The sequence below is a fragment of the Molothrus aeneus genome, chromosome 8 (assembly GCF_037042795.1).
Source record: "Molothrus aeneus isolate 106 chromosome 8, BPBGC_Maene_1.0, whole genome shotgun sequence".
Taxonomy (NCBI): domain Eukaryota; kingdom Metazoa; phylum Chordata; class Aves; order Passeriformes; family Icteridae; genus Molothrus; species Molothrus aeneus.
Window position 1 is genome coordinate 27,442,501 of NC_089653.1, and position 12,615 is coordinate 27,455,115.

Below are 12,615 nucleotides of genomic sequence, written 5' to 3' on the forward strand. Positions count from 1 at the left end.
CTGACGGCCCCGGGGAATCGGCCACGGCCGGGGGAGAACTTGCGTCTCGCAGGAACTGGTTCTGGGGGGTGTTTGGGGGGGCATGGGAATAGGGAGCTCAGCATCTCCATCCCATGTGCTGCGCATCTTTCGGGAAGAGCCGGCAATCCCGAATTCCGAGTTCCCCGTCCCGTTGGCTGCACTTTTCCAAGTTATTGTTGGTAAATGGTGGGGAACTGTCCGTCAGCAGCCCCGGGAACCGCACGTGGGACAAAGGCAGCCGCTGGAGTGTGGTGGCTGCTGTGAATAGAGGGAGGGAAGGCAATTAGCTGCCGTGTTGTTGGGGCTTTTTACTTGTCAAACTGGAGCCTCGTTGCTTTTGTTATTGCCGTGTAAAGGGAAATCGTGGGGTTTTGTTTTGGTATTAAGGGCCTTAGAGGTTGCTGGCTGACACTGCACACGCAAAGGCCAGAGCAGCGCAGGGAGAGGACCAGGGACGGGGCTCCGGCGGACAGAGACTGCACAGATTTTCCTCCGTTTACTTCTTCTGCTCCTCTTCTTTTTTTTTTTCCCTGGGGCCTGGGTACCAGTTTGTGTTTCGTTGTCGTTTGTTATATTTTGTTTAGCCCGTAGCCCCCGCAGATTAAACTGCCACTTAAAAGGCAAACTTGGATGCACTCAAGGTCTCCCTTCTTGAAACAGTTTTATTTTTACCCCTATATTTATTTGGTCCTGTTATTTCATTCTTTGGGGGCAAGGGGGGAGAGAACTCGTTGGTGTGATCACCAAGATGTGTGTGGGGAAGACAAGTGTTTGCAACTGGTCTCCTTCAGTGCCTCGTCTGCAGCAGCATCTGTCCCACATGGCAATCGCTCCCTGTGCGTGCAGCATCCATCAGTGTTGACAAATTTGCTTAGAAAGTGAGGAGGGGAACAACGCAGCCACCTTTTCCAAATTGTTTCCCTTTAAACCATCCTTTTTGGCTTTTTACCTTGTTGCAGAGTAACTACTTTACAACTTTGAGGGAAAGGATAAAAAGGAGATGAGAGATTGACTCTTGGCAAACTCGGATGCCCATGATAGTCAGCTCGGATTTCGGAAGTGGGCATCCTGTAGTGCTCATAGGCAAGAGCAAGGCACAGGGCAGAAGGCTTTACCCTTGCTCAGTTCAGCAATGCTCTCAGGTGCCTCTGTTAATTCTCATTTAGGAGCAGCTTGGGAAAATACAGTAACCAGGGCACCATATCTCAAAGTTCCTCTTGCATCCCTGTTGCAGTAGGTCAGTGTTTTACAGAAATATTAAATACTAAAAGAAAAGGGAGGAGGGAGAGAGAACAGAGCTAATGGTAAAGGTCTGCCAAATGTCATCTCAGTGTTACAATGACAAGAAAATACACTTTCCTTACAGCTCTCCCCCTAAGAAATTTGTTTTGAAGGATATGACAATCTTGCAGATAAAGTGACTGCTTGCTACACTTAACTGATCATGCTCCCTCACGGCCGGCCGGCGTTTCCTCGCTGTACTTAGTAATACCTGCGCAACCTGGCTTGGAGTAGCATTGTCATTGATTTCCAAAGTAACTGCTTTTTAGCTCTTGTGAACAGACATACCTGCGTGGGGGGGCAGGGGTGGGGGGGGGGGGAGAAAGTCTTTTCCCCACTCCCTGGAAGGATGATGGTAAAGTGCTATATTGGAAAAGACAGGAGGCTTCTCTAAATTTTGATAACTGCAGCCGACAATTTAGAAATAAGACACTTCTCACAGCCAACATGACAGTGGATTTTGAGCATTCAGAAAACACCAGGCCAAAAAACTGGAGACATCTTGATCTTTTAAGACAGCTTTTCCAGTACTTTAAGTGAAGGGGGGGAGCGGGGAAAGAAAAAGAGAGAGAAAAGCTGCAAGGAAAATAATACAAAGCCAGCACAATTGGCATCTAGACAGTAAAGAAAAAAAGTTTTTGAGGTTAACAGAAGGAAAGACAAAGCTGTTATGTACCCGAGGGATGCAATTTTAGTGGGAATGGAAGATTTGAGTGGTAAAGGAGGAGCGCTTGCCTCTGGGTTCTCTCTCTTCCAGCAGTTCGGCTGCTGGCATCTCAATTTGAATTGCTGGGTGAGTAGCACTTTCTGCGTGCGCGCTTTCCGTCTTGACCATTGAACTTCTGATGTGACTTCTCTCCCTCTCCTCCTCTCTCCCTCTCCTTCCCTTTCTTCCTGTGTGGAATCAAAAAAAAAAAAAATGGGGGGGGGGGGAGCGTGAGAAACCAAGCAAACATCTCCAGCTGTGACCTTTGTTAGCTACATTGTTTTTATTTATTTATTTTATGGTAATCGTCTTTTCTAGTAGGGGGAAGCGCGACTTTTCGATGCCACTGAATTTGACAGCAGTGGCGAGGAGCGCGCGGCAGAGCCGCTGTCGCGACACAGTGGTGCAGCAGCGGGACAGTTGTTGCACTCCTCCTCTGCGCCCTTCCCTCCGCCCGGGTTTGGGGTTTGCTTGGGGGGGCGGGAGGGGGGGAAATGGGATTTTTTTTTTTCCTGGTGCATCCAGGGTGGGATCGGGGTGTGTTGGCGGGGCGGTGTTTCAGAGCCCGGTGTGCAGCAGGTTTCGGGGGCTGATTCCTGGCTGCTGAACAATGGTTAGCAGCGAGGGAGAAGTGTGAGCGCGTGTAGGGCTGTGTTACATCTGCAGTCGGGCACTCACACAGTGACCATGACATCACTAGCTTTTCTTCTCTTTTTTTCCTTTGGGGCGGAGGGGGCCACTTCAAAGCTTTCTTCAGTTCAGTACGATATTTCCTAAACTCTGAAACCATGAAGGTAAAAATGTTTGGGTTTTGGGGTTTTTTTTCTTAAAGGAAGAAAAGTTGGTTTGTAGCAGGGCACATATGTTACATTTAAGGGGGTTTGGAGATGGAATGGTTTAACTCTTGTCATACACGAAACGAGATTTTTTGTTTTAATTATTAAAAATCCTACATAGTGCTATTTATTGGGTGCTTTTGATCCTATGTTTGGTTGACAGTTAAATTTTCTGAGTTCTTCAGAAAGCTCAGCTGTAGTGTGAAAGGGGAAAATTTTAGGGACACTGCATAAGAATTATTTTACCCAGGGATAAAGGAGTATGAAAAATCAGACTGAACGCTGATAAAGATGAGGTAACACATGTTTTAATACAGTGGTTCTGTGTTTGCTGTCAGAAGTCCATGAGGCTTTCTTTCTCCTATTATTATATATTGCAGAAAGTAAAGCTATCCCTCAGCCTGTTTTGTGTATTACCCTTATTTGCACACAGAAAATAGAAACTTATTGGAGAATTCTACAGTGCATCACATTTTCACTGTTGGTTTTGTGGAAGTCTTGAGTTTCTGCTGTTTCCTTTTCTAACTCTGCCAGACTTGCTTGCAGAGTGACTTTATCCAGGAGGAGGATTTCTATAATTTCAGTACTTTGTGGTACCTTTGCCTGATTAGCTTACTTGATTTATTTGCCTTTTCTTATATAAAACAAGGGATAAAATTCTGTAGAATTTGTCTAAAATAATTAATCTAAATGGACAGTTATTTAAATGTTTCTTCTTTCACTGCGTGTTGTTGCATATGCAGGTTTTACAAGACTGGTGGTGAGATCTCACAAACATTATACCTTTAGAGAATTTTTTTTACTGGGACTTGGGGCAAAAGGCCTGACAGCACTGTGTAAATGTGCCTGTTACTTTTCTTCTGAAATACTTGCAAGGTGTTTCAGTTGTGATGTGCATTTAACATAACGTTTTTACGGAAACTTTTTTGAATTTATGCAAGAAATAATTGGTCTGGATTTACTTAATTGCATCAGTTAATTGTGCAGCACGTAATGTTTTTAGCATATAAAAAAATGAAAACAGTTTTTAAAGCCTTGTTATTTGTTAAAGAATTTAATATGCATTTGCTGCATGTGTTGCATATCGGTGTTGAGCACAGTACGCTGTGAATGCTGCATTTTAAAAAGCTGTACTGAAAACTTGCCATCATATCTTAAGGCATGTATGTGAATGGTAGTTTTTTAATAATGCTGTTATTACTGAAATTGCCAAGTACAAGAAGGCATAGGCATACATGCTAATTTTCATTAATTTCTTGTTGTTTTTTAACAGCCCCACATTTAAGTTCTTGCTATAGACAGAAATCACAGATACCCTAATAAAAATCAGGAGCTGTTTCTCCTACAGTATATATGTCTGTCTAGTTCTGAAATAAATGGTTTATAAGCAAGAATTAAAGCTGTTTATAATGAAGCATTTCAGAGGCTGTTGGACAGTAAATCAAATTGCATGACTAGGTATTCACATAAAAGCATGGAGCAAGGTCTGTCGGGGCAATTATAAGCACTACTTTGCTTATGTTTGCTTTTTCTCTGCTTCTCATCTTCTCTTAATTTTTGTGCTTGTATTATTGCTTTGTGCCTCTCCCCTTCCTACCCTATTTGTGTTCAGGACCATTTCCCAAAGACCTGCTTTGGTTTCACCCATCTCTATGCTTAGTGGTTGTGCATCCAGCACACCTTGTACTGTTATGGCTTAGCAAAAAAGTGTTTTTCAGTTTTAATGTAATATATGCTGAGTGTTTTTGCTTTTTTGCCTTGTTAGAATGAATGAAGGCTTGCCTGCTCTGCAGAGATGGTATCTCTCTAATAATTAAAATTAACTAAAGTCTGCAGAGAAAGCACCGAGTATTCGTCACATTGGGGAAGAAACTGCCTCTCCTTTTGTAATAGAAGAAATAAATATGGGTGCTTTATTACCTGAAACTGGAAGGGACTGAGCACTACCCTGTCCTATTGGTATGGGAAAGTCCACCTGTTGATCAAATAATCCCTAATGTCGATACTCAGTGTAAGGCTTGCCTGGATGCATGCAGGCCACAGTTCTGGGCTATAGATGATGTAACTGCTGTGTGAATTCATATGCTGAGGTGAGGCAGAGCAGGTGAGCAGAGTGCTTTCTCTTTCTCAGTGAAGCCTTAAGAGAATAAATAAGGTAAAATCTCTGCTGTAAATGTAATTCCAGTGTTGCTGAAGGATCTCAAATTATAGACTTGTGTAGCAGGTGCTTGTTTGGGTCTGACCTGACATTGGAGTAACACCACATTGTCCAAGACTACAGCACTTAACTTGTATTTAAAACCCCAAATTTCTTTCTTTTACTAAAAAAAAAAAAAACCAAAACCAAAAACAAAACCCCACTCCAAATACCATAGCAATAAACTTACAGCCCACAACAGCTTTGAAAGCAGAGTGTGAGCACACTTAATAATGTTTTACTACTAGTGTGTTTTATCCTCCTGCATCGGAACTAACAGGCGGTAATTAGATTGCTAAACCCCAGTCCTTCCCCTTGTACACTAGAGGATTTGGCGTATGCTAATTGTCACCAGATCATTTCACATAATTGCCTTTCGGCGAAATTAAGTGGAAATTTCCTGAACATCTTAAATCCTCATTTCCCCACCCCCTCCCCTCAGTACCTTCGCACCCTGACAGGAAGGATGTGGAAAAATGTCAAGCATGGTGGCTTAGCTCTCCAATATTCAGGGGACACTTCATCTGAGTTAAAGGGGGGAAAAAACCAAAATTATTCTTTTCATGAATGAATTGCTGGACACTTAGGGGCAGGAAGCTGATTTAGTGGTTTTGTCTGAGAGACTGCTAATAGACCATGGGGTTTTATTGAAAGCCAGCAGTTCTTGCAGGAGCAGGTAGGCACTCCGTGGCCTGGGAAGTGGTCAGGGGGGGAAGGGGAAGAAACATAAGGCTGCAAAAGTGTGTTTGTGTGTGTGTCCCCATTTTATTTTATTTTATTTTATTTTATTTTATTTTATTTTATTTTATTTTTATATTAGGGTAGCACAGAGGGGGTTGTTGCGGGGGTTTCGGGGTTATTTTTTAAGGCTCTGCCTGGGGAGGGCATTGTCCCAGCACATGGTTGTCAGTGCTCCTGTCATCATTTGTGTGAAAGAAGAAAATGAGCCTTTTTCTAGCAGGGTGAGTTGTGATTATCAATGGAGGCCTTGTCTCCTGCTACAATGGGCAGTTAGCTTAGGGCAGGACCTTAGGCAGGAATCAGCTACATTAAACTGAGAAAGGGCTCAGGCCACTGTATCAGCCATAAAGGAGCAAGGGGAAGTAGTTTTCAGGAATGCTTAGTCAGGTGTGAATGCATCCTTAAAAAAATAAACTGTGACTTCAAAAGCTGTACAGGGCTGGGTGAAATTAAATCTTTGATATTTTTCAGGAAATGCCTCATCACTCGTGTTGAATTTTTATGCTTGGGAAGGGGATGAGTACCAAGTTACATATAGCTGGTGGGTTTAGTTGGCTTTAGCTTCTCAGTTAACCTAAATGGTGTGCATTTTCCCTGGTGTAGTTTGGGGTGCCACCCAGAGTGGCTACTGATGTGGGTGATCCCCAGACTTGTAGTGGTGCTTACAGATGCTCTGCTTTGGGTGGTGGTGACTCTGCTGGAAGTGGAAAAGTATTTCAATATTTGCAGCAATATTTTGGGATTTGCCTTTACTTGCAACTTAATTTCCTGATTTGTGTGGGGTGTCAGGGTGGTGAGGGGGTGTAAGGATGTCATTCCTAAGCAGAATCAGGGAGAGATCAGCCTTTAGGAAAAAAAGAAACTCCTTTTATAAGTATCTTTGGAACTGCAGAGCAGTTCAGGAGCATCTGATAGCATTTCGCTGGCTACAGTCAGCAAAACTGCAAAAGCATCAGCAGGAAAATACAGAGAAACACATTTTTAATGTGAACTGGTATTGAATGGTACTCCTTGCTAAGCCCGGGGAGCAACTCCAGGAGGGCCTACTAATTCAAGACCACTGTCGACCTGCATCCACCCTGGAGGAGGGGAAGAGGCTGACAAACCCTCTTCTGTGCTGCTTTTGTTTTATTGTATTGTACTGGCTCATAAAAGCACTTTCAGGGCCCATCTTTCTTCAGCAGAAAAGGAGAGCAGTGGGGAAGAGGAGGACATGGCAAAAAGACAGGCGGAGCTCTAGCTCCATTTGTTTTCAGTGTCTCTTGATTAATAGGTTTTAAGGAGGATGGAGAGCTCTCATTCCTCTGATCGTGGAGGAAGGGGCCAGGGCTCTGGGGTCTGGGTGTGAGCACCTGCTCAGTCCCTCCTGGGCACGGGTGGTTCAGGGGTGCCCGGTGGGCTGCAGCACCTCCCAGGGCTTGAAGGACATTTCAAAGGCCACCCAGGTCAGGGAAAGGGCTGCAGCTACATGGGCTATGCTGGCAGCTACTGGAGTTCCAGGCTGGGTTGGTGCAGGAGCCTCCCCTGCCCTCGGGATGCACTGGAAAGGAGTCAGAGGCCAGAGGCTTTGGCCGCTGCCATGCTGACATGGCATGATGGCTTGTTTTCAGCCTGGGTGGCTTTTGTGCAGATCTGCCTTTACTAACCCCACATTATCCTGGTGAGGACATCCTCTGGTGTCTCTGGCATGTTTTTTTTCTGACTTGGAGTTGATATGATACTGTGGTTTTATTGCCAAAGCCAAACGAGCCATGAATTTGCAAGCAGAAATTGCCATCATAAACTCTTCCTGTTTAGAGGTTGGTTTCTCTTTGTGTGCTCAACAATACAATGTTTCATCTTATGCAAGTCCTATGTTGCTTTCAGAGACTTAGGAACTATTGATTTATACAGCATGTATTAACTTCTTCAATAAATGGGGAGTATTCATCAGTGGGGTGTATTAAATTGGACTGTATACACATAGAAGCATCTTTCATCCTGTTAATGAAATGTCCTTACCATGCAACAAAGACTAATACACAGCAATTTATACACACAATCCCCTGCAGTTTAAATCTGAAGTTCAGATAGGTTTTTTTGTTCTCTAAAGGCACCTATCAGAACTTAGTCTAAATGGATCTCAGTACTCCTTTCAAACATTTATCAGTCCAAAATTTGTTGTGGTTTTGGTGCGGGAATTTTTTTTGTTCTAGAGCTCCATTATTGTTTAAACTGATCTGTGTTTAAGCACTCTCAGAAGCATTTCAAATTCATATAGAGAGGTTTAGTAGTAGAGCCCCTATGGGGACAGTTTCTTCTGGTTGCTTCAGGCAGCAGTTACCAAGAAAAGCAAACTTCTCTTGCCTTTTTGCAATTCTTTACCATGCCCTGTAACCTAGCATATGAGACCTCAGCTTTCAATGGAGAGGGGTGATTTATCAGCAGAGGGCTTGGTACTTCTTAGGTGCTGGGATTTCTCTCTGGAAATCTCCACTTGTTCCAGTCCTGTCAGCACATGCCCTGATGCTGATCTGTGTGTACCAGTGCAGCTCCCCTTCCCATGCCTGACAGAGCCATAAATGGAGCTCTTCAACTTGCCAGAGAAACGCCTGCATCTCACAATGGCTCTTAGCTTAAATGTGCCCTTGATAAAGTGCTCACAAATGTATATTGGAGAATGTTGCCTTTTGCAGGGGGATGTCTAAAGTCATCTAATGGCTGTCTCCTATTGATGGCTTCTGTGGTTTACCTTTCATTGCCAGTGGATGGGGTTAGGACCACACTTGTAACTCAGGCAGAGCTCCCATTGACTTCAAAGGAAGATGCATCTGCAGGATTAATCCTGCTCTTTCCCAGATTGTCCTTTATTTTTCTTTTCCAAGGAAGCTTAGTTAACTTCAGGAATGATACTTTTAAAGAGCAGCTTGTTTAGCATATTATGCATGTTTAGCTTGGCTTGCAAATTGTGTGTGCTGTTCTGAGGGGAGTTATGGTCCCTTTCCCCAGTGTGTGCTAAACAGTGCAAAACAGAATGGAAACCTGTCCCTAGGTAGTGGTACAGAGGCAGACTGACTCTCTGGGAAGTGGATCACACTCCTCTGTTCCAGAGAGCATGTTTTTGAGCATGTATATGACAGTTTCTCCCTTTCCCCTGGCACATTCTCCCCCCACCTCTGCCCCAGCATCATCAGTGTCACAAGAGAATCCTACCCTTGCACCTTTATATGAGTGGTCCATTTGAGTGCATGGTAGTAACCCAAACAAAAATTACTTACCAGGGGAAAAATTTACAGACTTAAGATTCAAGCTCTTAATTGTTGATTTTTATTTGTTTGTCCTTTTGCTTTTTATTTATCTCTGAAACATGTTAAGTGAAATACATCATAATTTAGCAGTTGTTCTGTTTTATGGAGATATTGTGGGCGGTCTTGGTATATCAAAGCAAGGAGTAGTGGTTTCCCACAGTTGACATGTAACCCCCTATGGTACATCTGGCTCTGGTGATGGAGCCATGTCAATCCAGCTTTCCTCTCACCTTGTTTCTTGTTTGTCGGCTTAAGTCTGACCCTCTAATGTTATTCTACTTATTTTTTTAGCTAACCAGCTCCAGTTTCTGTGAAAATAAGCTCTCAGTGGAAGACAGCACTTAATGTCTGTCAGGGTCTGGGTGAGGTTTACAATGATGTGCAGATAGAGATGGGAGAGCACAAAGCTACAGCATGTATTAACTTCTTCAATAAATGGGGCCACATTGTGGGTCACTGAACAGCAGGAGTTCACACAATTCTTGGCCAGAAAAAATAGCTCTTATTGGAAATGATCATTTTTGTGAACCTCATCAACTGGTCATTTGGCTTGTAATGTCATGTGCTGTTGAGCAGATGCCTGCTACTTTGTATGGTGTGAAATATAATTTGTTAGGTGAAACCTTTACCAAAGCCTTCAGTTACTTTCACTGCTTGGGTTGGTTCACTTGAAAGAGAGCAGATTTTGGGTTAGAGCATCTCCTTTGGCTTTTTGAACTTGGAGAGCCAAATTTTCATATCTCCTCCTGATGTGAAACCATTATGGATCCATGTGGCCAAAAGTTGTCCTTGGCTGTTCAGCTGGCAGATCTGACCCATGACCCAGCCAGCACAACCTGCTGTTAATCATACCATTGGCTGTTGTGACCACGTTCTTTCCTGCGTGGTGGCCACTTGACAGGGGAATCCCCTGTGCCAAGCGCTTGGTGGTGGAGAGGAATCATCCCATGTAAGGGTGCAGAAAGAGATGAACATGGCGAAGAGCACAGGAGAACTTGTGGGAAGCACAGGTACAGCCCTTGTCTGGCTTCTTTTGGATGCACAATTTTTCCTGCAGTTGTCAAAGCAGTGAGCCCAAATTGCCACTTATGGCAGGGGCTGGGGCTGGGGGAGCCAAAGGGGCTTCATTTAGCCAAAGCATGGTGGAGTGACTTCTTGTTCATTCAGGGAAGACAGATGTTTCTTTTCTTCCTTGCTCCCAGTTTGTCTTCCCTCTTCCTTCCCTGCAGTCTGGAAGCTCATTCCCAAAGAATAACTGAATTATTTTTGAAATGCTTTTAAGGGAAGCTCAGAGCATTGGAAGCCAGATCAGATGATAGCAATAGCTTGTCTAAGGTGGCACGGTGAGGGTGTGTGTGTGTGTTTGGGGGTGCTGGGGAGTGAGCAGTGGGCTCGGAGCTGTGCTGGAGCAGGAGGGTGAGCAGGAGAGTGCTGGCAGACCCTGAACAGCAGCGGCGCTATCGTGGCCACCATGGTATCACTACTTTATTTTAATGTGATTCCTTTTACTTGATGTTAATGCAAGTTGTTCCTTACTTAAAGTAATAAAAGGAAATGAAGACACATTCTAAAATGAAACCTGACTCTAATCCATTCATCATCTAATACCAGCCTCTTTATCTTTGCTGGTACCTAATCTGGTTAAATGTCCCTGTTGTAGGATTTTAGTGAAAATCCTCTATGGGGAATAGGGTTTTTTGCAATTGGATTACTCGCAGTAAATGGTCCAGCGGTTCAGCTGGTTTCAGCTTAATTTTTTCTTTGTGATCTTGTAAGGGTAAGTTACAGTTCAGCCTGCCTTTTTCTTTCATTCATTCACTCCTTTTTAAATTTTTTTTTTTAAATTGTTGTTGAGAAAAATATTTTTTTTCCCCCAGAGCTAGGAATGTGATGGGGAAAACCTCATGATATCTATGTGATTATTCCCCCTACAAGAGTGTTAATTTCAATGGCTTTATCTGGGGGGTTTTGCCATTATTTATATAGCTGAATATTTTAGTAGCCTAATTAATCAGTATCCAGTTTCCATTTATTAGCGCTCTCTGATGAATTGATAATTAATCAGCTCTTCTAAAATATATATATAAAATATGCAGGTGATCGCATGTCAGCTTAATGCTTGCTGATGAAGGGAATACTCCAGCACTACAAAGGCTTTTTATCTGGAGTATTTGCAATGAGCAGTAAAATGCAGAACTGAGAGTGAGGACAGGAAGGGGAGAGGAAAAGACCTACAGGTCATTGAGCATTTGGGTCTCTTGCTAATTAAATGGGGGGCTCTCTCAGCCCCTCACTGAGAAGTCTGCCTGCATCTTGGAGGTGAAGCACAAGATTATAAAAGAAAAAGGAAAAATTTTAAAGAATTGCTGTTGCTCCATACAGGAGCATGACAGGTCAAAAAGATTAAAGAACCTCAACAGCAGGGAAAGTGTGTGAGGAGGTTTTAAGCAAGAGGGTGGGAAAACTGCAAGGGTGACGCCAAGAAGGAATCTGGAAAAGTCTGAGGATCACATTGAAATCCTGGCTACTCAGATTTTTTGTGTGCTGTACCTCATGCTGTAGTGGGGGGATGCCCAGCACTGCTCTAACAGTGTCAACCTTTTTCTCTTGACAGTCTAACAAAGTGCCAGTTGTGCAGCACCCACACCATGTACACCCTCTTACGCCGCTTATCACATACAGCAATGAGCACTTCACACCAGGAAACCCCCCTCCACACTTACCAGCTGACGTAGACCCCAAAACAGGTAGGTGGGAAGTATTTTGGGGTTTCTTTTGGGAGGGAGTGGGTGAATCTTCCCTTTTTGCACATTAGGGGAGAGGAGTGTGGGAGAATGGATTTCCCATGCTGGAGCACCAAAGGGGGCATGTAAAATGTCAAAGCCAGACAAAATACTTTCTTTTTAAGCCAATTAGACTTCAGAAGGAAACCTACTGGGTGAATTTTCATAGAGCTTCTGCAGGGTGACACCAGAGTTGCATGTGTGGGGTCGCTTGCAGGTGTTTCTTTGCAAGCATGATACCCCACCTGGTAGTTCAATCTACCAGTGCTTGGTTTGCATGCACGACCCAGAGAATTAAACATGTACATTCTGTGATCTGCACTTACAAAATTGCAGCTGGAATTTTAAAGGTGGTGGGTCATGACCGGTTTCAAAATGAATCTCTTTTAATTCCCCAAATCCCATTGTTTCTGTGTCAGGAGTTCAGCCATTTTTCTTCTATAATGTTGAATTTTCATCCACTGTAACTAAGCTCCAGCTTTACACTTGCAATTCTTTTCCCCAATGTAAGTCTACCCAACTCTAAGTTCAGCCTGAAGGGCACTCTGCTTGAATATAGAGCACCACGTAAAATCCTGACTAGATTTATTGGTGTTACAGAGTAGAATTTACATGTTATTCTAACTTTTTAAGAGTCCCTTTTTAACCTGAGGTCCCAAAGAAGTCAAACAGTGTCAATCTTCTTTCTCCAGGCTGTGCTGAGTTCCTAGGGACAGTGGTTTTTGGTTTTGTTAATCCAAACCCCATTTAGTTAATTGTGAAG

The 12,615-nt window shown here is 43.5% G+C and overlaps 1 protein-coding gene across 17 annotated transcripts in view; it reads left to right on the forward strand.

Annotated features, from left to right (window-relative positions):
- Positions 1–12,615, forward strand: part of TCF7L2 (transcription factor 7 like 2) — a 170,593-nt gene that overhangs the window by 132,666 nt on the left and 25,312 nt on the right. For 16 of the 17 annotated variants that reach the window (XM_066554129.1, XM_066554133.1, XM_066554131.1 and 13 more), the window contains one exon: positions 11,684–11,816. In XM_066554129.1, the coding sequence (XP_066410226.1) occupies positions 11,684–11,816 (133 nt within the window). Of the gene's footprint in view, positions 1–1,972; positions 2,096–11,683; positions 11,817–12,615 lie in introns of those variants that run through there. The other variant, XM_066554137.1, reaches the window with a different exon arrangement.